Below are 24,065 nucleotides of genomic sequence, written 5' to 3' on the forward strand. Positions count from 1 at the left end.
GAAAGATATGAACGTTTATTTCCCAGTTTTGGAAATGGTGTGGATTTTTGTTATGTGGGGTTTTTGGGGGGGGTTTTTTAGTTTTTTGTTGGTTTGTTTTTTTTTTTCCCACACTGGAATAACTTGGTATACTTCAGTGGAATCAGCCCCTAATTTCATCAATGTGAGAATCAAAATGAGGGATATAAGAGCCTACAGAAAACCTAACAAGCAGTGTGCAGATGAAAGCCAGTGGCTAGTTGAATATTTATCATTCTTTAGTAAATATTCCATGCAAACTAAGCAGAAACTGCTCAGTGTTCATATATATTCAGCAGATTTTCCCCTGCATGTTTGCAAAAATCTGGGAAAAGAAATGCTTTGGAATACAGATATTTGAATATTGATATCTTGTTAAGAAGCAGATGACTTTAAGTACACTGGCCTTGGCACGTTTTACCTTTCATCTCTTAGATTTTGAAGTTTTATGCTTAATACAGTAATGCTGCAGTTCAGGAATCATTTATTTTGTAACTATTGCTCATGGTAAAACTTCAAACAAAAGGAAGGAGAACAACTGATGAGATACTCGGCTGCAGATGGAGGTACGTTCCGGAAACACAGGAAGAACTTGGAGTGAGCAGATTCACACTGGTATGTTTTGTTTCTTTCAAAGTAGGAAGAAAAGTAAGTAAATTAGCCAACAGCTCTGTAGTTTGCAGTGTAATTGCTTACCATTTTTCACTACCTTTTAGCACAATTTCTCTTCCATATGCGGATGTTTGAAAATGCTCATTTCAGTAATCCACTGACTGAAGACAATTTTTTTCAGGTATGCGAGACTTGTTTCAATGTGATTGCTCTTTCTCTTTCAGAGATCCTAGCAATTGATTCAGCTGGCAGACTTGTGTGTTTTCTCCTTGCTGCTCTACTGCTGTGGAAGCTGTGTCATCACAGACCAAGGTAAGAGTTCTCACTGTTTTAAACTTTAATATTTCTGTAATTCCTCTTCTTTGAGTTTTCCTGCAAACATCTTTTTAGATAAGATTATATGAGACTATCTTTTAGGTATCATTGTAATAGAAACTCTCAAGTTTGTTTAGGCAACTGCAGATGTGGTTACATTAATGTTTTAGTTTAAATCAGTATTGCACTTTTGAAGAGCATTGCTCACTGGCCTTGCTGTGGTTTGGTTCATATTGCAGGGTGGCTGAGGAGTGCAGCCTTGATTCTCTCTGATGGAATTAAACTGGAAGATGGGCTCTTGTCAAGCTAACACAGCCCACCCACCAATGGGTGTGCAGGCCACAGGAATGGGCTAGGGCTAGGCTGCGTAACTCCCTGAAATACTTAGTGTTTCTTGGCCCAGTTGTTTTTCTCTGTAGTCTTTACCATTCTACCACACTACCTCCTAAGGCAGGCCTGGCCTTTTTCCTTCATTGTTTTTTATTTCCCCTAAATGAAGAGTAAATATTTAATCTCTTAAGCACTTGTAAAATCAGTGAATCATCTAGAGTGTGGACTGTTTTTAGTAAGAGCTTTCCTCTTTAGCAAACATCAGCTGGGATCATGTGAGCATCTTGGTGTTTAATTTTTCTTTAGTTCGCACATTTTGTCACGGTATTAGTTTTGCAGAAGGACTAACAGATTAAGTCTGTAGTGTAAGGCTGCTCCCTCACTATAGATGACCTTAAGCTGTTCTAGCTACTGAACACTGTTCTGCTTAACTATTTTCAACATTTTTGGAGACAGATAAGCGTAGGTAAGGTGTCTAAATTGGATCTATTTCATCAGGAAGATGGGAATCTAAGTTTTAAATTCTAATTTTAGTTCACCAGTTTTGCTTTTCATACTTTTATACCAAGTTATCTAATTTCCTCTAGGAAAAAGTAAGAGGCACAGAGTCAACCCTCCCCTACCCCCCCCGCCACTTTAGAATGCCATTCAAATTGTTCACATTGTTTGTAGAAATATTATCATTTTAAGGGAGCATATGGGGTATTTTTTGTTAAACAGATTATTTTAGGGAATACTTCCATCAGATGCAGCTACAACCACATGTTAAAAGTACTATCTGTATATCCAGAAATGTTTTCATCACACTGTCCTTCCTTTTGCTGGCAGTATGAGGGCTGCCAGGCTGATGTTACTGTAGCCATGTGGGAGAAAACAAGAATTATTGCAAAAGCTCCTGTACAATGGTGTGACGTTAGTGCTGGCTATATAAAAATGCATCTAGTTCTTCTGGGTGTATTATATTGGATTTTTTTTTAAATAGGGAGAAAAGTAAATAACTACCATGGATAATAGGAAACTAACAAGAGCTTTTGATATTGAGAACAGGGAAGAAAAAATACTCCAAATTCTTACGTCTTTCCACTGAATAACATAATTTATTATATAAGCAAAATACTAACAGCAACTGTAGTTTTGGGTCTCCATTTCACTTTTTCCATGATGATCTATATAACAATTCCATAATTGTTATGTAATAACAATTCCATCTCCTGGTAACATTAGAGTACGAATCAGAATAAGGCATTAAACCCACAACCTGCACTCTTCAGCTATTGCTTCTGTGTACATGTATCTGGCATGAATCTTGGTTTAACATCTGCCACATCAATATTTTATGCCTCAAATTCCCACATGGTGCAATTTTCATGTACACAACTTGTATAATACAAATGTAAATTTGGAGATGACTGAAATACTCTGTACACAGACTTCAGTGCACACAATTCAAGAGAGGAAGGATAGCAACACTGAAGTGATGTGCAGTAAGATTTTTTGCACCACCTGGAAAAAAATCTCAGTTGAAGTTAATTTTAATAAAATACAAAAATATCTATCAGCAGAAGATCAATACATCTGCACTGGAAAAAAGGGGCATTTGGAGAGAGGAATCTTCCATTAGGCAGGTTCCACTGTAACCATATCCATTCATTACCATACAAATGCAGCTCGCTCTCGTAACATTCTGACACCAAACCGCTGCCATTCTCGCTGATATATCCACAGCTCCTGAGTTGTATCAAGACAGGCTAAAACAGCACCTCCTTTCCATGCAATTAAGCGGGGATCCATATCCTAAATTCAAAACACAGATAGTACACAATCACTGGTCTAATTTTGCATAGTTCTCCAAAGTTGCATAATAATTTTTCCAACAGTATTCACCTCTTAGGATCTTGGGGGAAGAGAGGAGAAAAGAAATTTTTCAGAATTATTCAGGAAAAAATAGTGAGATAAAAATATGGAAAGAATAAAGATGTTTCAAGAAGTCACTTTTTAAGATGCCTTCTAGGCATATCATGAACATCCTGCATTCAGCAGTGGAGGCTCTGAAATAAACTCAAGTTTTGATTTTACATATTTGCCTGACTAATGATAAGTGAAAATGGCTCTTTTAAAGCCATACTTTCTTAATAATAAACAACTCTAATGCAATTTCTTGCTGAGCTTTCAGAGGCCAGTACTAACTGTTTCTTTAAGAATATGGCCTTTAGTTAATTAAAACTGTAGTGGTCAATACTAGCAACACTCTTGCTACACCTCTAATATCCTGCCTATAAGTGGAGAGTGCTGTGTGCTGAAAGCTCTCCTAAATCTCTTCAGATGTTCAACTAATCTGTGGTTTTGAAAGAACCATAGAATCCTAGAATAGTTAGGGTTGGAAAGGACCTTAAGATCATCTAGTTCCAACCCCCCTGCCATGGGCAGGGACACCACACGCTAGACCATGTCACCAAAGACTCCGTCCAACCTGGCCTTGAATACTGCCAGGGATGAAAGAGTATGTTTGGTTTTTTTAATCTTTCAAAGATTTCAACCAATTGTAGTTTATTAACCATTTAGTTTTCAGTAGAAGTATACCTTAGGTCTTGTGATGACTTCAACATTTTCAACAACTCTTCTGAAAGAGGGTGGCATTTTGTTGAGAATTCGGTGTTGAAGAAACTCTTGAGCTTTATGAAACATGAGGCCTCCTCCCACTACTAAGATAGAGCTGTACATCTTCTTTTTTGTATCATCAGATGCTGGAATGAATGGATATATAGAAATATATCTGTTTTTTAAAGTTAAAACGGCCTGTATTTGTATTATAAAGAATTTAGTGCCAGTCAAACCAGATAGAAAATGATGTTTGCTTTTAAAATTCTATTCCCTGGAGATTCAAAATCTCTAGCTCAAGAAACCTCTACAAAGATGCACGTATAAGGAATAGTGTAGCTACTCTAGAAGTGATAAAAACTTAGGGACATACATCTTACTTCAGTGAAACCTAGGAGTTACCATGAATCCACACTGACATGCATGTTTTACAGAATTGTATAAGTGGAGTTCTTACCACAGCAGTCAATACTATGAAGAATGGCTTTGTCAAGGCCTAAGGCTTTGCCTTCAAACTGAGAAATAGCTGTTTTCCTGGACATGTGTGCCGTTAAAGGTTCCTCTGAATCATTTCCAGATATCATACAATCACTCTGGGAAGATCCTAGTTCCACTTCTTGTGGGTACATCCTCTCTGAGATGTCTGAGGCTTGGCCTCTCAAATCTCCTTCAAATGCACCAGGCTTTGACATAGATTTTCTATCAGCTGTAGCTTTTGAAGACTTAGAAAAGAGAAAACAAGGTAAACTGAAAAATGCAAAAATATCTTCAGCAGGTTAGAGAACAATACAAAGACTTAACTAAATGCCATTGTATTTCCCTTCATCACAGAAAGGTTAAGCACTGCATTATTACCTCGTGTAATTTTCATTTTAATCTCCACTGTCAAAGTAAGGGTTTTATTTTTAACTCCATCAGATTTATCAATGCCATAATACAAAGCCCTCAGACTCTGAAAATACACAGTTCTAATTAAAAAGTTGTCTAGACATCCATAATTCCTTACCGTAAGTTTATTCTTTCATGCTCTGATTCAGGTAACAAACTTTGGTTTCTAAGGTGAGCTGATTTTATTCCCCAATTAAATAATACTTAATGAAAAATAAAATGAGCATTCACACACCTGCTCCTGCTTACTTTGTGTGGCTACCAGATAATGTTCATCATGAGGATCCTCAGGGTCACCTTGTGACCTGTGTTGCAAAGTTGTCATTTTTTGTCCAACAATTCCAAAAGTTGCTGGATAAAACAGAGCCATTGGAGCCTGAAGAATGAGAGATTTGGCATGTGTTTACTCCACAGTTTTACTTTTTTTGGCATTTACTATAAAAAAACCAGAAAAACCTTGTTCTATTTTTCTCACAGTTCAAAATTAAATATACATATTTTTCCAAGAGTTTTGTAAAAGGCTTAAGTGTCTCAGCTTTGTGTAATTAAAAGGCTAAGCTTTGTGTAATTAAAAACAAAACAAACCCACAAACCAACAAATACACTTGTACATGTACACAAGTTCCTTTAGAGATTCTGGCATTGTACAATGAAGAAGTACTCAAATGCAGTTTGTTACCAAATTAGAATATTCAATGGCAAGCTGAAAAGCTTGCAAAATTAGAATTCCTTGCACTTGAAGGATAAATATCGTATTTAGTTGAAGCTACAACCATTCTAGCTAAGGCTAGTAAGGAAGTCTTGTGCACCCACTAGTGCTGCATTAGGCCCCTTCATGCATATAGTAATTAATTTTAAAACTATAAAAAAGTCTATGCTAAGAGCAATCCATAAACCATGTGAGCTTAGTAGCACTGGGCCCAAATGATGAATATAATTCTTGTAATTGGAAAAAAAAAAAAAAATCACCTGTAATTTTTCATCCCCTAAACGGAACTGGTACAGTAAAGCTGGAGAATCCGGATGCCGAATTTGGAACTCATGATCTTGCAATCCGGAAATATCCTAAGGTCAAAAACAACGTAAACAAAAACTTTAGCTTTGTGTCTTTTAGACACACATGATCTATTTAAACTGTAGGACCAACAAAGAGTAACAAACCTCTTCAGACTATGAATGTAATTTACCTATTCTTGAATTATATTTTAAGCCTTTTCCCTGTAGCATGATCTGCTAAAACAGATTTCTGCGTGCCTAAGCCTCTAAAACAAGGGTTTGTGCAGAAAGAAGAGGCCTGCTGGCAGATCTTCCAATTAACTGAAGTTGAATAACAGAGAATATGCAGCTACCATCAGCTTCTTTCAGTAATAAGGACAAAGAAACTACCTTTCTAAGAGTTGGGATTCCTTTTAATTAGAAGAAAAATAAAACAAATTACAAATACTTCAAGTCTAAAGCTTTTCAGACAGTATTATACTGAGTAACATGTTACTATTTATTCTATTCATAAGCAATTACAGGCTAACCAAAAGTAGCATTCTGTAAAGGAAAAAAAAAAGAAATTACTTGGAGAATACTCTATTTTCTCCTTCTCACCTGGTCTAGATGACAAAATGTCTCCTTTAGGTGCTGAAGCAGCAGGCAATCCAACTTATTAGTTAACTGACAGTCTCTATATGGGAATCCTGCTCGTTGCATAAGCCAATAAAAACACCTTGACACGTCAGATCCTCCATATGCAAGGCACAGCCTAAAACACAGGGAAGAAAGTCTTTTATTTATTTGCTGAAATACTGGCCTTCTACAGTAGGATGCATAGGAATACCAGGAACGTTTTAGACATGCTGTAATCATGACTTCCATATAGTTTGCAGAGCACAGTATCAGTTCTGCCCATCTTCTTCTTTTAAAGACTTTTGAATTCTTTAAGGTTCATATTGTAACATGATGACCCTGTTAGATGACTAACAGTAAAACACACCTGTTATTTATAGAAAAATTTTCGTATTTTTAAAGTCCAATCTTTGATAAGCAAGAAAGTACATGCTCATAACTATTCTGCATATAAAAAGATACCTGGTATTACGATGGGAAACACCATCTTCTACGCAGCAAACACTTGTCTTCTGATCTCCCACATCTACTATACACGCACTGCTTAAACCACTTCCAAAGGTAGCACAGACAGACTCCTGGTGCACAACAATTCCTGTCAGTGTGAGAAAAAGTTATATCCAATTTATGCCATGTGTCAGAGCCATGTTGCTGACATTTAAAGGACATCTGAATCTCTCTTAAAATCTACCAATAGCCTGATTCTGAACTGAAAGTCTGTATATTTAGTGAAGATGGGGGTGGGCTTACAGATTTTTTTGTTGGATAAGTCCTTAAAAGGCTTGAGAAAAGCTATGAGCAGGGTGGATGCCTGTATTCTAATTCTTATTTTGTGTATGATTAGATACTGCTGTCAGACTTTACTTGGGTTTTTCTGTTGTTTTTTTTTAGCCAGTATTGCAGGGTCTTGGTTATCAGATGCACATGAAGCATTTTCCTAATTTTTTCTAGTTTTAATCAAATATCATTTGATTAAAATGATTATCATTTGATTATCAAATGATATTATCAAATTATTTTATCATTTGATTATCACCACCTGTAGCATTTTAGATATGCTCTTCAAGTAATTATAAATTAAGGTCTAATTTCACCCTCTGCTTTCGCCTCGTCAGCCGCATAAAAGAGTACCATTAAAAGAGACAACAGTTACGAGAAAAGCAAAATATGGAAGGTGCTAGTCCCAGCCAAACAGGGAGTGATGTGCAAAAATGTGCCTTAATGGGGAAAAAAAAATAAAATTAATCTTTACGGTATTAATCATTACGTGTTTGCTTATGTATGGTTTTACCTGAGAAGCCCATCTTCATTAGGATCATATTTACCAGTTCTTTCACGTGTTGTTTATTATAGATGTCTGGAATCAGTAAAATGCACCTGTAGTACTAAAGATAAGTAAATTAAAGCCAGCTCTCAAATTAAGTTGCTCTTTACATTCTTGAATACCTGATGCTAAGGAAGAAAGTGTAATACACAAGTTATTAAAAGAAGTGAAATTATGGAAAGAAGGGTTTTATTACTTTAAAAAATGAGTTCAAAGTAAGTATCAAGTTAAGAGTTTATAGGCCACTAAAATGTTTAGAAGTACATCAGATATGAGAACATACCTATTTGGCAAGGACAATAAATTATACAAGTATTAGGCAACCATTCCTTGCTCGCCTTCTTTACAGTCAACACAAAATTAAAAAAAACCAAACAAAACCCAAACAAAAAACCAACAAAAGACTAAGACTGAGATTTCCACAATGGAATTTCCAAACCTCCTTGTTAGAAATTCTGTTAATTTTTGTCTTAAAGACATGGTCAAAATTCCAAATGAAGTCTTAGGAACCATGCTCATCAGCAGAAATAATTTATTTCTTAAGAAAACCACCAGTAAGAGGCTACCAATAACAACAGGTTGCTTCTCTGTTACAGTGACATTTGCAGAACTGGATACATGAATGTGTTCACAGCTCACCTTTAGGTCTTTCAATGGTATTTCCAGATATTTTTGTATTGCATGTGACCATATAACTTCAAGGTCTGCTAATACTGCAGTGAGGGAGCCACCAGGTCCTGGATGGAGATTCAACTGACCTCTTCTAATAGGCCAATGTATATTGTACGAATCTAGTGGATTAACATACAGTGCCTGAAAATAAGAGGTGATATTCTATGCATTGCTACTTCCCAAAGATTAGTATTAAATACTATACAAATATTTCAGAAGCAGATACAAGACATACAGCAGCACTCAGATGCAACAGCAATACAGTGGATTTCTTTTTAACAGGGCCTGATTATAAGGCTCTAAATAAAAAAAAACCATTAAATACATGATTTAAATCGTTTGAATGTTTATATCCATGGACATCTACTGAGCATAATGGTGTATTTTTCCATTATCTGAAATTAGTAATTAAAATAGTTTAAAGACTCTTTGAAGCTCATGAATACCTAATTACTCAGCATGATTTCATGTACTGATCCTTTAATCAGTTTCTTGCCTTTTCTCTGAATTATAACAAATGGGCAAAATTCTAGCCTAGTCCCTGCAGAAGCACTGATTTATAGCAGCAGAGGATCCAGGATACATGTTAGGCAAACAGGGGAAATTGTCTCATCTTGTTCAATGCTAATAAATATGCTGTTAGTCCACAGTAAAGCTTCTCCTGTATTGCTTGACTGAATTTCTGTGTCTTTCAACACATACTAACATAGAGCAAACTTCTACTGATTACACAGCTTCATTAAAATATAATACGGAGCCTCATTTCAGCAGGAAAATGAATCTTACCTCTTCTCCTACCAAAAATTCAGGATGATTTGATGTATTCGTCCACTTGGCCCCAGAACTGTGATCTAAAATAGCTGGCCGCATCTGTCTGTTGTATGACCTGGCCTGAAATGTCATCAAAACAAATGCCGTTGACAAGTATTTTACCAGTCATTTTTTATGCATGAAAGAACAAAGAAACATCCCTCCCGAGCCCAGCCCTCAAAGAACCATTTTAGATCTTAATTTTCTCAGATCTTCAGAGTTAGGTCACACAATAGCACTATCTGTATTTGCTGTATAAAGGGTATCTATGCTTGTCCACCAAGACACAGCATCACATCAAATGGCTTTATGAATGAACAAGTTAAGAATGAGTTACCTGATCAGGTGACACTGGTATGCGCCTCGCGCCGTTCGACATCTTTTTGGACCATATTGCTTGATCCACCATTTTAAGGCCATTTTGTCTCTGCTCAGTACTTTCAGGTTTCTAAACAAAACCCACAGATATGCAGTGTAAGTTGCTTTCCAACTACATGTCTGTATACTGGTAACACTGAAGCTCTTATTAAACAATGAAATCATTACTGTAGACAATAGACAGGAGAAAGGACAGAGGTTATACAATGTAAAATAAGCATATGTTTATTTTAAAGAAACTCTTTTTCATACTAGAGTTCCCAACACCTATTTTTCTAAGTCACATTGAATCTTTTTACTGATTTAATGGCTGCTGGACTTGTATCTCCAGAATATCGAGCTCAGGACATTATCTATTTAACTACAGAAATATTAAGTAGGAGCAAAAAATATTTAAATAGATCCCAATTATCTGAAGGTGAGGTTTAATATTAGAGACATTAATTTGATTTTTTCTTTTTTTTTTTTTTTTTTTTTTTTACAAATTCAAATCATGAGTAAGATCACCACATGTATTTTCTAAGCAGGTTGGTTGCTATGTTATCCAAGTTACGAACCAACTTGTCACCAGCACATTCAGAAACAGAGCCGCCCAGTTCTAGTTTCTACAGTTAGCATTCTATGAACAGAAATACTGTGTGTGATACAAGACCATGGAGCAGAGAAATCAACGTGGACAAACCCTGAACCTCAATTTATTAGATTTAGTTCATTGTGAACAAATCAAATAAAACGCAAACATAGACTGGTGCAAGTCTATGGAAGGTGTCCCTGCCCATGGCAGGGGTTTGGAATTAGATTATCTTTAAGGTCCCTTCCAACCTAAACTATTCTAGGATTCAACAGCTTCAGTAAAGTGGCATCTATAGCATATTAAAAGGGAAAAAAAGTTTGTCTTGACACAAACTCGTCTTCTCTGGAAGAACATAATGCACGAGGGGAAGACACACATTGCACAACAGAAGATGCAACGGAAATAGGGCATTAAAATATACGTTTTCGCAAGCTCGGAGGACGCTTACATTGAGCCCGTCCCTTAGGAGCCAGCTGTCCCGGTAGGCCGCCTGCCCCTGCTGCTTGTGCCGCCGCGCGATAACATGCGGAATGCCCACGGGCAGCGTGTCCGTGGCCCTCCCGAGCCGCAGGGTGGTCGAGCCGGGGTGTATCACCACGATGAAGTTGCTCTGTATTTGCTGGAATCACAACAACGGAGGCGGGAATGAGCCGGTGCCGGCACCGCCCCGTGCCCAGCCCTTTAAAAGGCCGAGCCCAGGCCCACCCCGACCCGCCCCAGTGCAGCCACCCGGCCTGCCGGAAGGGAACACCGCCCCGAGGAGCCTTCGCCAGCGCCGCTCCGTAGCCGGGTCTCACCTCTTGCAGGGACTCGGGCACAGCGGCGGGAACGATGGGCCGTTTGACGCCGCGCTGCTCGCGCTCCCGGTCCCGCTCCTTGTCCTTCCCGTTCTCCGCCTCGCCCTTCTCCGCCTGTGTCATCCTCGCCGCCGGGCGGAAGCCGCTCCTCCGAGGGTCAAGCGGCGCCGTGTCCGGCCTGCGCGCGCGCGGCGGAAGCGGGCGTGCGTGAGGCTGGCACCGCCCCTGAGTCAGGTACCGCGGGGCGGCTCGGCGGCGGCTACCCTGGGCCGCCTCGGTTCGCAGGGGGGTGGGCAGCGGCGGCTCTGGGGGCTCTCCCAGGCTCTGCGGTGAGGGCACGGGCAGCGGTAGTGGAGAGCCCGGGGAGTGCCGCCGCGGGAGGTCTGAGCTCGCAGCAGCCAAACCCTGTCAGCTGGGCTGGCCCTGCGGGTGGGGCGGAGCGGAGCAGAGGCAGCACGGTCCGCCAGCTGCCTAAAAAATACAGTGTCTACAAAAATACCTTAGTACAGCGATAGGCGTGATGCACCCGTGAGGAACTAACGGTGACTACCTGTGCACAGCCGGTCTATGTGCGGGAAGTTCCTTCATGAACTATGAAGATGTGGCGTTGAGGAAAATGCGTCAGTTGGACTGAAGGCAGTTTCAAAGATAGTGACTTTGTGCTGGCTACGGGTAAGAGGAGCAGGAGCCACCGGTGGAGTGATTTCACCAAAGCCAGCTAATTAGTAGATGTGTATGGTAACTAAGAGGCATTGTTGGATGTTACTAAAGAGATCATTAGAGACGTTTAGCTAAAAAAATTGCAGTGGCACCTTTGTAGAAGATAATCTGGATTCTTGGTAACTAATCTTTTCTCAAATAGATGCAGCCCTCTCTAGCTAAACATAAAAACCCACCCCCAAACCCTAAGACCAGCAGTAAAAAAATCCCATCCTGAAATGGAGTAAATTACTTAAAAGGTAATTACTGTTCAAAAGAAATTCTTCTGTGTTAGCACTTGGTATTTGAGTTCACTACTACTTGAGGTTTTCTTCATTTAATAAAACAAAGCCTTATTTCATAGAGAAAAAGCCTTATAATTTGTGCAGCAAGTAGGCTTTTATGGTGGGGTATGTTTATAATGGAGAAGGAAGCTGCTTCAAGAGGTGCTTAGGAACCTAGTATGCTATAAAACCCATTATGGGCCTTTAAGGAAATGAGTTTGTGAAATGCATGGATTATAAAAGTAATTTGTAAGTTTCATTTTAAAAGTGTTTTTAGGCTATCATTACTACCATAGAAGTACAAAATATTAGTACTGGCAAAAATAAGAGTATACACAAAACCTATTGGGAAGCACTACTTTAAGTTTGACTCTTGACAGACCTTCTATATCAATTATAAATATGTATTCTTCCTCATTCGGAAAGGGTTTACTGTACTTCATACAGATTTTTCCAGGAATGATGTGACAAACCAAATAATTTATTTATGACTTTGCAGCTACAGTAAAATATTCAGAAACTATTCAGAAACTATACAAAGACTTCAGACAGTAAACGTATTTAATGAAACTGTGGTTCAGTTACACCGGATCCTTGAAGGAGTTCCCAGTGCAACTTCATTAATCTGCTTATATCACAGAACAGTTCCCAGTTAGACATACACATTCACAACATTCAAACTCATTTGGTCCACCACTAAACTCTTCTTCCCTTTCATCTTGCAAATGTGTATACTTTTGCTTGCCTCTTCAGCAGGTGTTTACCTAAAAGATAAGGTAATTACAGTACATTTAAAGGCATTTTTTTGTGAAATAAAACTATGTAAGTTATTTTTAAAATAAAATTGTTTTTAATTTAGCTAAATGAGACATGCTTGCAAACTTCTATTCCTGAGCAGGTTACACAGTGCTGTTATTACCTAAAAGCCCTTCTGGCAGCCTTCGCTGGCCTTATGTCTGGTCAGAAAGAAAAAACCCCAACCATTCAAATGAAAAAATAAAAAATCATGAAAAGAAGCTTATCTTTCCTCTAGGGAACTGAAGTGCTGGTGTATGTGTTTTTTGGAATATGAACTTTTCCCTACAGTGATCTATGGTATTAACCACCTGCATGTGTTTGGGTTTTTTTTCTTATAACTTCTGTTATGGTAACAATGGGGAGTGGTTCATGAAACAGAAGGAGGATTGTTTACATAAGTCTTAAAGTAAATTAAACCATACTATACATACATCTGGTGTTAGATGAAATGCCTACCAAACAAACTAACTAATAAACTAGAATTAAAGTTCAGGCAGCTTTAAGAAGTACAAAGACCAGGGCTTTTTAATTTTTTATTTTTTTTTTTGTCTCCCTCCTTTTAAGCAATTCTGATTTTTATGCTTTACTAGAATTGAAGATTTGCATAGCTATATCGCAGTAACAAGAAAAAAGATTTCTACTAATAGTCCTTTAACAACTTTATTAACTTTTCTTCTTTCCTATTGAGAAGTATCTAGTTTAAGCAAAAACCTCATGTGTCATATGATAACTATTAGAAATGCAAACAAAGTTTCAGTCACTATTGTTGTGGACAGGACTTTTAAATTTGCAGCCAACAAGGTAAGTTACAAATGTTTTTTTTTTTACCAGTGTTCAAAAATTTTTTGCTGTACGTTGTATATCCATTTCTATGCAATTAAAAGTAGAAGCTCACTGTTCTGAGCGAAAACCTTTTACTCCCCCTTCTCCCTTTTTGCCCCCCCCCCCCCCCCCCCCCCCCCCCCCCCCCCCCCCCCCGAAAGTATCTAACTACTTTGATTCTCTTCCCAGTTTGGTAACTTTTGCAAAAGGAAGATAAATGGAGACTCCATTCTACCTTAATTTTCAACTACTATTGTTTTGTGGTTTTTTTTTTTTTTTTAAAAAGTGTTCAAAGCCATATACAGCAGATTTGGAGTTACCTTCCTCATCCACCTCCAGCCATCGGTGGTGGACTGGGGCCTCCACCCCAGTGATTTATTTGACCCATCCTACGGCGAGGATGTGCAGGAGGCCTGAAAAGAAAGCAAGAACATCTATTTAATCGACACTGAATTGTTAAGCTAGAAATAGAAGAACACTGTCTCTAAATGATGGTAATTAGAAAATCTGAACCTCTGGAAGAGTTGTTTGGGTTTCATGTGAAAAGCTGTAAATCTAAACCCCAACCCCTCACAAAAATTCTCTTATGCAAACTATTCTGATCACTTCTGTCTCAGAAGAGAAAGCTGTGGCTATGTGAGGCTTTTACAGTGTCTTACGAAAAAAGGTAGTCAAACCATTAAGAAACATCATGCCTATAGTGTTTATAGAAGTTACATCCCTATAACTGTTTTGCTTTATCCGCAGGTAATCCAATACATGAAATGATTGTTTTAATGTAAGTCAAATGCTGAGTATAAGCAAGTGTAACAAAAAATTCAACAAAGATGCATATTGTCTATTAGGCAGGTTTGAAAAACAATATCAGTGTGAGTTAGACTATGTTATTACAGCTACCCAAAGCTATGTGTTGTTTTCAATGAGTTTCAGACAAAATACTGCAGATAAATAACATTTTAGTCTTACATGATCCAATTCAATGACAACTGTAATCTGAATACATGTCATTTTGCTAAGATAAATCAGAAATAAACAGAACTAGTGTGAACATGAAAGAATACCCTCTGCCATCATTGTTTCTTGAATATGAGGATGATGTGTAGCCTCTTCTTAAATCCGGATGAAGAATGCTCTGGAAACTGAAAAATAAAACAGGTGTTGGATGAACTGACTGCTGGACATAGTTTCTGAATTTTTGGATTGTGAGATAAGAAATGGCCTGAAAAACAGTAAGTAGTGCTCAGGAGTGAACAGCGTATCTTCTCAAGATCACCAGTGTTTAAATAAATCTAGGCAATTTTTCTCCTACATGTGAAAATAAAATCTGAAGTAATTCCAAGTTACAGTCAGGCTTAAACTAGAAAATCTACTTTTCTGGTAAGTATGCAATAACTATGCAAGAAATGCACAAAGTATAAACCTGTAACAAAAATAATGAAGTTGAATATATCAAAAGAACTTTTTGTTTATTAACTGGCTTTGAGCCAGGGCCACAAATTTGTGATTATTTTTACATAGCCACTGGTAGAAATTCTCCAAATAACAGCTTAATTATTTGACAAGCTATTAGAATCTGTTTTGCACTATTAAAATTGAAGAAATGTCAGACAACTCACGTAGAATGCCAGTAAGCTAGCATCACCTTTTATTGAATATCCTCTAGTGGGTAATAACCAGAGTCACACAGTCAGAGTAAAGCATTCACATGTGTTTTGGGGACAGTCAATATGGAATGCTGAAGAGTAAATCTGACCTTTTTATTGCTGTGTTACTGATAGCACTAAGTAGCTTCTACGTAGGACACATCTGAAACAAAGCTCACCAAAAGGACTAATTACTACTTACAACAGAACCACAAAATCTGCTATCGACCAGAAGAAATCTGTTATTGATGACAATCGCCAAGGAGCCCGGCTCCGGTTATCTAAAACTTGTCCTGTAACACATCAAAGCACAAATGAGCCAGGGATGTTTGTTGTGTGACAAGGTATGGTGTTTTACACCACAACCTATCTGTCCATTCTGGAGTTGACACGCGGCTAGAGATGGAGAACCCGCCCTTCACGGGCAGAGGCGGGAGGTTTCATTTCCTGCCGGGTATCGTCCAAGTACTTGAAATAATCGGATCGCCACCACCACCCAGTACTGTGTCCGGGTGAACCTACCAGTACGGTCTGCCTGCAGTTAAGAGTGCTTCCCAGTTACGTTCCCGAGGTTTACGGAACACGTTTAGGAACCCTTATAGGCTGTTCAGGAGCACGTACGACTCGTACGCAAGCTGCAGAAGGGCTGATGTGGCAGCGGGGAAGATGCTGGACTCTCCCCAGCAGCGGCGCTGCGCGTTGACAGCGCCCTGCGAGCGCAGGCCCGACCCCCCGCCGCCGCTCACCGTTAGAGATGTACACCATGGCTCCGGCCCCGCGCGCTGCCGCGTCACCTGTCCTCGGCCCCGCTGCGCCTGCGCGGGCGGGAGGCGCTTGCCCAGACTTGCCGCAGGCCAGCGCCTCGCTTCCGGCGGGCGGTGCTGAGGGGAAAGGGGCGGTGCGGCGTCGGGATGGGCGGTGCTTGTTGCCGTGGCTGTCGTGGTCCATCGTTATCCCCCCCGTCTCCCCTTCCACCGCCCCAGAAGGGATCGTGGCGACAGGCGGTCCCTGCTACGGAGGGTTTCCCGTTGCGGGGCTGGCCGCAGGCGGGCGGTGTTCAGGTGCGGAGGCTTCTCCCTTAGAGGGGGAGGTTCTGGTTCGCTCCCAAAGTGTATTTGTTGTAGTGGTTACACCGCTGTGTTGGAGTTGTGTTGTTCCTGACAAGTGTATGGTTTTACTAACAGTAGCAGGAAATAGTAGTCGTAATTAGTAGTGTGCCTGGGGCTTTCCGTAAAAATCAAATACAGGGAACTTCTGCTTGGCCTCAAGACAAAGCCACTGCTTTGTCTTGGGTTGCTGCCTCTTTTTTCCCTGGCTGTTGAAAAGAGTCTTGTCTATCCCCATGGTTTTCTCTCATGGGCTATTGGCAGTGATAACTCACTGTAGTAATATTAGAAATATAACTAAATGCAGGTAATTATTTAAAACTGCTCTCCAAAGGGAACTTCTGTTCCTTTTATGTAGCAACATATATGTGGCTGAGTATTCCCGTTGTGTTGGTGGGAATGTTCAGCCTGAAGTTGAGCGTTTGATTGCCATCCAAATAGTGGCTAGCATTTGTCCTCATGGAGAATCCATGCATGTAAAGTTGGAGGTAACTATATAGCTATACAGGCAAATTAAACATAATGCCTTATCATTTATTTATTTCTTTTTGGTATAACTAAAGCAGTAGAGAAGGGATATGTAATTCTGCTGGAAAACAGCAGCAGGAAAAATGAGTAGAAAAGCATTTTAATACTGCCTTTGCAAGATTTATCTTTTCCCTATAATGACAAGGTAATCTTTTGCAAAACCTCTTAACACAGAAGTGTTGTCTGAAGTTGAAATTGTAATGTAAGGTCTCTGACAATCTAGTTCTTCCCTAGTAAAGAAATTGTTTGCAACTGGCAGGTGTTTATAAATGTTGTATGTTTCAGAAATAAATGCTTGCAAGAGAATGAAAGTGATTGTGAAAGAAAAGTATTGATAACAATAAATATAAAACAAATATTTATCATTAATATAAAAGCTAGGCAATCTACCACTCAATAAATGGGGAAATACAGAAGTGTTTAGAAAATAGTGGGTGCTATGTGGTGCATAAAGGGCATAAATGCAGGCAGTACGTTTAAATTATTCAGGAACAACATCTATCTTTTTTCTTACTTAGTTGTGTCTATGATAACTTTTTGCAAATAACAGTCAAGTGTAATCAGGTTGATTTCAGTTTATGAATTGCAAAACACAGCTTACATAGGCAGAGAAGAAAGCCAGATTCAGTCAGTAAGTCCTTTGACCATTGTTTTTAGGTTGTCAGTGAAACCAGATAAGTGGAACAATAAACTGGAAGAAAGATAGGTTTGTGTACTTTTCATGTATGGAATGCATAGTAGATCTGACATTGTGCGTTAGGTGATACTGTTACATAAATGCTAAGCTTATACACAAAGTTAAAGGTTACTTTAAAAAGATATTGTCAAATAATAGAAAAATAACAGTACTCAAGGAAAGTATTAACAAACGCATACCTTTGCATTAGTATGCTGACATGTGAAAACAATATAGTCTTGTTTTTAAATTATTTTCATAAATATGCTTTATTTTCTTTTCACTAGGCTTTGAGACAAAACAGCAAATTAACTTATGTTGAAAGGACTATTGCACAAGTAGACACAGCATTTACCAAGGAGAAAACAAACCAAGGGAGGATGGCAAGGGAAGATAATGGCGGTAAGAGGAGCTAAAGGAGGTAGTGTAAATTTTGTGATGTATTGAAAACACACACAAACTGACTCTTGCTAGTATAAAAACAAACGTCAGAGTCTAAACTTTTCACTGTAAACAGAAACATAATAGTGAACCTGAATACGAGCAGGTAATTATTCCACCTGAAGTCATGATCTATATGCAGTTGATGTTGTCCTCCATGAATTAATGTAATAAGAGTTTGAAAAATTCATTCTCTTTTTAATGTATTATCTTTCAGAGGGCATGTGTTAATCATGCAGAAAGAGCAATGTATTATTTGTTTTCCAAATGACAAAAAACCATAACCAAACGCAAACAACAAACATAATGATTAGTGGGTTCTTCAGTTATTTATTGAATTTTTTTTTTTAGTAAAATAATATGTGAGATAGTCTTGGTTTATTTAATAATAAAGTAATAATAAGTATTTTCTCAGTGCCCTAAAATTAAATAATTAAAATGAAAACTTTCTCTGTAAAGTGTATTTTTGGTCAATGAAATTGAAGAAATATACTTTTTAAACGGAGACTACTTGTGTGTATGTATTCCTAACACAGTTTTAATTGTCCAAGAAAGCATGTTCAGGTACCTAACAGTGGCAAAATAACCAACCAATGGTTGGTTATTAATAAAACGATACATGAAAATGTTGGTATTTATAGCTATTTTTAAAGTACTTGCATATGTATTATTTATTTAGTTTGATATCCAAGTTTTAGACACAAAAATGTGAGATTGAAAAGGTGTGCTTAAAAAGCAGTGGTAGTGTTGCATTATCAAGCTTGTTATCAATCAGCCTGTCCTCAGGTCAGGAAAGGAGTAGAGAGTGGAATAGAAAAGTGGTTTTTCATGTGCATTTGCAGTTTGTGGTACTGCATCCTACAGTCAGGACAGGAGGTGTGGACATGAGTTCTGGTGGGACCTCATTTCTGGTGGCATCCGACTGTGAGCACCTATTCCTTCACGAAGGACAAGGCAGGTGTGTCTAGCTGTCTACCTTGAGTCCTCCAGTGACCTGCACCTTTACTTTCAGTCTGCCTGCCTGCCTGATGCTGGGAGGTTCAGAGGACCGCAGCTGCAGTGCATCTGTGCTTAATGAGAACCAGTAGAAGACAGCATTTTGAAAGCCAGCAGCAGAAATAGAAAACAGCTGAGTTGCCCTTCCGAAGGTGGGTACCATGAGGAGCAGAGCCAGGCAGTCACCAGTGCATGGGACCTAAAAGTTAACATCAATGTTGTTTGGAAATTGGGGAGATGTGATCATTTGATGGCAGGCAAAGTAAATACTGTAGGATGCTATAAAGAGTAGTGTAGGCCATGTATTAAGGTAAGCAATTACTAATACTACATGGGCCTTTCCTTTTTTAATGCAATTTGAACTCTCCGTGGAATATCTTCTGTTAGGTGGTTTGCTATTTTAAGCTCTATTCCAGATGTACATATTAATAGTTTGATTCCTTATGAATTGTGTATTCATGTATCAATAAGTACTGGTGTCTGAGCAACATGTTTCTGTGCTTTAGTAATTCCTCCTATTTTTTCATTAAAAGTAGCAAAACCACCTGTCCTGAACCCGGGACACCACCAATCAGCTGGTTTTGTAGCATTTTATATACTAAGGGACAACCTTTTAGTTGTGGTTCAAGAGAATTAGAAAATTGGGTGCGTAGAGAAGTGGTGATATAGCATGCACAGGGCTTGTACTCTCTAATATTTATGCTACATTTTTAATATGAATGTGAAGAGAAAATAACTTTAAATTAAAAGCTAAATGGGGGGAAACTTGGCTCTGCCCTGAAGAGGATTTGCACATTTGAATAGCAGAAATAGAAAAGACATCTTTTTTTGCTGGACTACTTTTTTCTTTTTTTTTTTTTTTTTTTTTTTTTTTTTTTGCATAGTGATCATCATGTTGCACCTTTATATAATTTAAATGGAAACATTAAAAACCTTTTTTTTTGCTTGAATTATTCATAGAAGACCTTATTGTCATGTAGCGTTCATCTTACACACACCACAATTAATAATGTATGTATTAGAGTGAGAAGGTCTTCTAAACCACAATTTATAAATGTAGCATGTTCATTGCAACATAAACATAAAATTCAAAAGATATTTCACAGGATTGTGTTTTGGTTTTTTTTAATAGCTTCTATAAGAAAAGTTAAAATAATTTGGTGTTTGTGGAAGAGCTAAAACTCAATTTTTAGAAGTAAATTATGTTGATTTATTGTCAGAATTTTGATCAGAACTTATGTGTTTAAGAAAGCTTCAATTCTGAAAGACTGATTGAAGACTTGTTGGTTTTTTTATTCATTGATGTCCCCAGGCAAGGCTATTATGCTCATGTACTGTGGGGTTTGACTTAAAGGTGTATGGTGCAGATTTCAACGGAAAGATACATTTTGCAAAATCATCAGCTCTGATTTCAGCTTAAAATCAGGTCAAGAAAATAAGCACATAGTGCTGTCAACTATTCCCCCCCCCTCCCCAGGACAGATTAGATGTTCTAGTAATAGCATTTGTCCGCAAATTGTTTTTTTTAATACTATTTATTGATATCTGAATGATGAGGCTTTAGTGCAGAATGACTACAGTTAACAACTTGAAAGCAAATATATGCTGGAGAAATGCCAAAGGACTGTTTTAGGATTTTATATTTGTTTAGGTAACAGCATACCCCTACATAGAGAAAGCCATAACTGTCTGTTACATATTCTTAATAACAAAGACTTCAGCCCTCGGTAGAAGGAAGTAGTTGGTCCTTAATATGAAGTTAGATGAGAGTCTAGAAAGAAACTTCGACAATCCTTTATGCAGGGTGAATAGTGTAATACGTCTTCTGTTCGGGCATAGAAAGTGTGTTCAGTAATTGATGGAGCAATGCCTGTTTCCTGCACGGTTATCGAGTAGTGGTGATACTTTGAACATCCATTAGGTGGCAGCGTAAGTGTGAAATAACGCTACCTGCTTTGTTTAACTACTCTGCGAGCTACCAAGGTAGTCATAACACATTTGGATTCTCTATTATACAAAAATCCTTATGCCACTAGAACCTATGTAATGCATAAGCGTCAGATTCATACTGGATTAAGGACCAGTATTGAATACCTGGATATAGAATGGTTTGGAAATTTAGTAGAAGTCTCGGTAGGGTTTTGGGTGAAGTTTGAAGAAATGCTATATATTTACATTTGCTTATTAAATAATGGGAAAGACTGGGGGGATTTTTAGTCGGTTGGTTGTTTTTTGTTGTCTCCCTCCCAGTCTGGGAAGAAGCTGAGAACTCTGCTGTGGAATAGCAGACTTCCTCTTTTGTTAGTGGTACTGTTGGCAATTTTTTGGTATAAGTGAAAAAAGGTTAAGGTAAGTGTAGCAATAAGCTTTTGAAGTATAGTGGGTAGGAAAAATAATGTCATCAGATGGGTCAACTGATATCAAAAATCACATCCTCAAACCTACACAGGAAGTTAATGGCAAAGCCTGAAATAGATCTGACTTTCTTACTCTCATACCAGTGTTTTCTTGAGGATATGCTTGTAGGTAGAGGAACCAAAAGCAGTATTTCTGTTAGTATTTTGGTTTAAGGCAAATATCCTTTGCCGCCTTATGCTTTCTGCTAACGTATGAGAATTTGATTTGTCACGTACCTTAAGAGACTGGATTGTGAGTGTATGCACACATGCAATGCCTGCTTTTGTTCTTCCTACTCTTTTTCTGAGCTCTTTTAAAAATAAAGAGCATTCTGTTTAGTGAAAGGTAAAATTTAATGCAATGAAATTTGAAGGATAAATGTTCAAGTTAGGGATTATCCCTTTGCATTACTGTTCCTATATTTTTAAATCCTTTTTGTAAAGTTAGCTTGGAAGCACATGGCTATTTCTGTTTCCCAAATTTAATTTCATACCAAAAATGACATCATTATCCCATTGTAGTATCTTTAGAAATTAAAAGGAATGATTAACCAGAGGAATGGATTTGTTAAAATGGATAGTGTGAATGCTGGCTTTTCTGCCAGACTGTTTAGCCCACAGACCTACCTCAGCTGCAGGTGACAATGAGGTTGAACTGCTGTAATATTTTTTTACTGTGATTTTGGTCTTACCTGAATACAAAAATTTGCTTGTACTGGTTTGTTTAGCACTGTGACACTAGCAAAGCCTGATTAGGTGTTTTAAAGTTTGGGCAAAAATAAACATGTTGGGCAGAAAAAAAAAGCATCTCAGAGTGCTGAAGAACACTTTAAATGTCAGACATTATCATATCTAAGCAAACCTGGTTTCAGTCAATAGGTTTTACACTGAATGTGTTCTCTGGGGCCTGCCAATGCATACAGTGTGTTTCTATTATCTGTAAAAGTTCTATTAAATGTTCGGCAAACATTAGACTGTCTGTTTTAAGTGATATCTTGTTTATGAATGCCTGCCAAGGAGAAAAAAAGGCTTTAACTCACTGATGATGTGGAGCTGTTTGTAGATAGCTGGTACTTTGTTATCAGCCACCTGTTGGTAGAGGTATGAGCTATATGACTGAGAAAACTCACATGTGAAAAGTGGGAAAGGAAACTGGAAAGAGTTGAATTCCAGCAAGGTGCTACTGCTTGTCATTTATCGTCACTTTTGTGTCTGAGATGAATACAAAACAAAAAATATAGTGGAATCCTTTGGCATCACTGATGTCCAGGTGAGCCTTGTGTGGGCAGTGCCTCATGGGATAGCTGGGGCAGGTTGTTGTGCTAAGAGTGGATTGTCTCCCGATGAACCAAGGCTGAGACTGCACAGCAGTTTGATACTCCTGCAGCATGGGCTCAGGGTTCATATGCTGTTCATATGCTGTGCACACTGAGGACTGGCAACTGGCATGAACTTTGCTGCTGGTGAAGATGTAAGATGGAGATGCAGTCCTAGAATCATACCTAACTTCAGCAAATGAAACCTTGGTTTTTTTCCCTTTGCTGCATAATGGCCAGCAATGTAGAGTTGTCAATGGAAATTATATATGACAAGAGTAACATAAATTTTGAGAATGTCCAGTACTTCATTAGAAAGGGCAACACAACTAAGGTGACAAATTAACAACAAAGGTCTAACTGTTGCTAGAGACTTTAGCTGTTGAACTCCTTCAGACTTAACAGTCAAGATAAAAATAGCCACTAAGGTACTTGACAGAAGTAGGTGGATGAAGCCAATTCCAGAATCTATTTGGTGAATAAAAAAAGTGATGTGATAATTGACACATTGTTCTGAAGAGCTCTCATGGCTGTGTTGGAGTATTAATATCAATTTTTGTCTTCTGAAAAGAATTCCATTACTTTAATGGAATATGCTAATGCAATCAAAAAACCTTTAAATGGGTGCAAGCAGTGTAGGTATTTAAAAAGCACATAGCTGTGATTTGTTGGGGGGTGTTTGGGAAGATGTGGATGCTGCGAAGCCTGGAATGAGTGCTGGCATGATGGTTCTGTAGAGGTTTTAAAAGCACATTGCACTGAGGTTGCAGCATTCTTACTTCATTCTTATTGCTCCTGATGTTGATTTTTCTCTGCATGCAACATTGCCATTCTCGGTTTTAGTGAACATAAAAGGAAAGCTGCAGCCATGACAAAAGATTCATTGCAAAAACAGATTGCCTCCTCTGAAAGATGCATTTAAAACAATGGCCTTCTGGTGGGAAAAATTCCCTAGAAGCTGTAGAATTAATCTGGAACAACACACCCCCAGAAAAAATCCACATTTTGCTGGAGATTGGTACACCATGTTCTCGTGTCTCATGGGTTGCAAAAAAGGTTTTGAGTGCAAAAAACGAAATAAATTTAGGCACATGTGAGACTTTTTATTGTAGAGTTAATCAAAGTATTATGTAATATCTGACTGGGGAACATATACCTCATCTTTGGTTTGGCTTTTATGTGAATATCACATTTATTTCTTTTGTTATCAGATGATAGAGGACCCAAAAGAACCTGATTTCTAAAATACAGCTGAAATTCTTTATCCTATTAATTGCATTTTCATTTTTTTTCTCATTTAAGATACTCCAGTGGATTTATACGTCATAAACTAGAACATAACATACACTGTCTCAGCGCTATCAGAAGCAGAGCTAGCTCCCAGTAAGAAATAATTGCATATAAATTTATTTAATATTTTTGCCTCTCTC

General features: G+C 38.2%; 3 protein-coding genes across 5 annotated transcripts in view; 1 reads left to right on the top strand and 2 right to left on the bottom strand.

Annotated features, from left to right (window-relative positions):
• Positions 1–2,350: 2,350 nt before the first annotated feature.
• On the bottom strand, positions 2,351–12,151 carry ACTR8 (actin related protein 8). Of its 2 annotated transcripts, XM_030502308.1 has the most exons (13): positions 10,931–11,074; positions 10,582–10,752; positions 9,519–9,629; positions 9,158–9,262; positions 8,339–8,512; positions 7,667–7,760; positions 6,838–6,970; positions 6,358–6,511; positions 5,731–5,826; positions 4,997–5,137; positions 4,331–4,595; positions 3,856–4,019; positions 2,351–3,069 (listed from the first exon to the last, which is right to left on the bottom strand). In XM_030502308.1, the coding sequence occupies exons 1-13, from the start codon at positions 11,051–11,053 to the stop codon at positions 2,926–2,928; spliced, it is 1,875 nt and encodes a 624-aa protein (XP_030358168.1). In that variant the 5' UTR covers positions 11,054–11,074; the 3' UTR covers positions 2,351–2,925. The 2 variants fall into 2 exon arrangements, with proteins under 2 accessions (XP_030358168.1, XP_030358169.1); XM_030502309.1 differs by lacking the exon at positions 4,331–4,595 and having other exon boundaries at positions 5,011–5,137; positions 10,931–12,151.
• Positions 12,152–12,373: 222 nt separating this feature from the next.
• SELENOK (selenoprotein K) lies at positions 12,374–16,039 on the bottom strand. Of its 2 annotated transcripts, XM_030502311.1 has the most exons (5): positions 15,923–16,020; positions 15,379–15,469; positions 14,595–14,672; positions 13,854–13,946; positions 12,374–12,677 (listed from the first exon to the last, which is right to left on the bottom strand). In XM_030502311.1, exons 1-4 carry the CDS (start codon positions 15,939–15,941, stop codon positions 13,859–13,861), a joined length of 276 nt encoding a protein of 91 aa, XP_030358171.1. In that variant the 5' UTR covers positions 15,942–16,020; the 3' UTR covers positions 12,374–12,677; positions 13,854–13,858. The 2 variants fall into 2 exon arrangements, 1 of the variants encoding a protein (XP_030358171.1); XR_003993880.1 differs by lacking the exon at positions 15,379–15,469 and having other exon boundaries at positions 15,923–16,039.
• Positions 16,040–16,157: 118 nt separating this feature from the next.
• Positions 16,158–24,065, top strand: part of CACNA2D3 (calcium voltage-gated channel auxiliary subunit alpha2delta 3) — a 546,863-nt gene continuing 538,955 nt past the window's right edge. Inside the window, exons 1-3 of the mRNA XM_030502305.1 lie at positions 16,158–16,237; positions 17,774–17,888; positions 18,940–19,075. The gene's annotated coding sequence lies outside the window, so the exon portion shown is untranslated. The remainder of the gene's footprint in view (positions 16,238–17,773; positions 17,889–18,939; positions 19,076–24,065) is intronic.

This window comes from Strigops habroptila, chromosome 11, assembly GCF_004027225.2.
Source record: "Strigops habroptila isolate Jane chromosome 11, bStrHab1.2.pri, whole genome shotgun sequence".
Lineage (NCBI taxonomy): Eukaryota > Metazoa > Chordata > Aves > Psittaciformes > Psittacidae > Strigops > Strigops habroptila.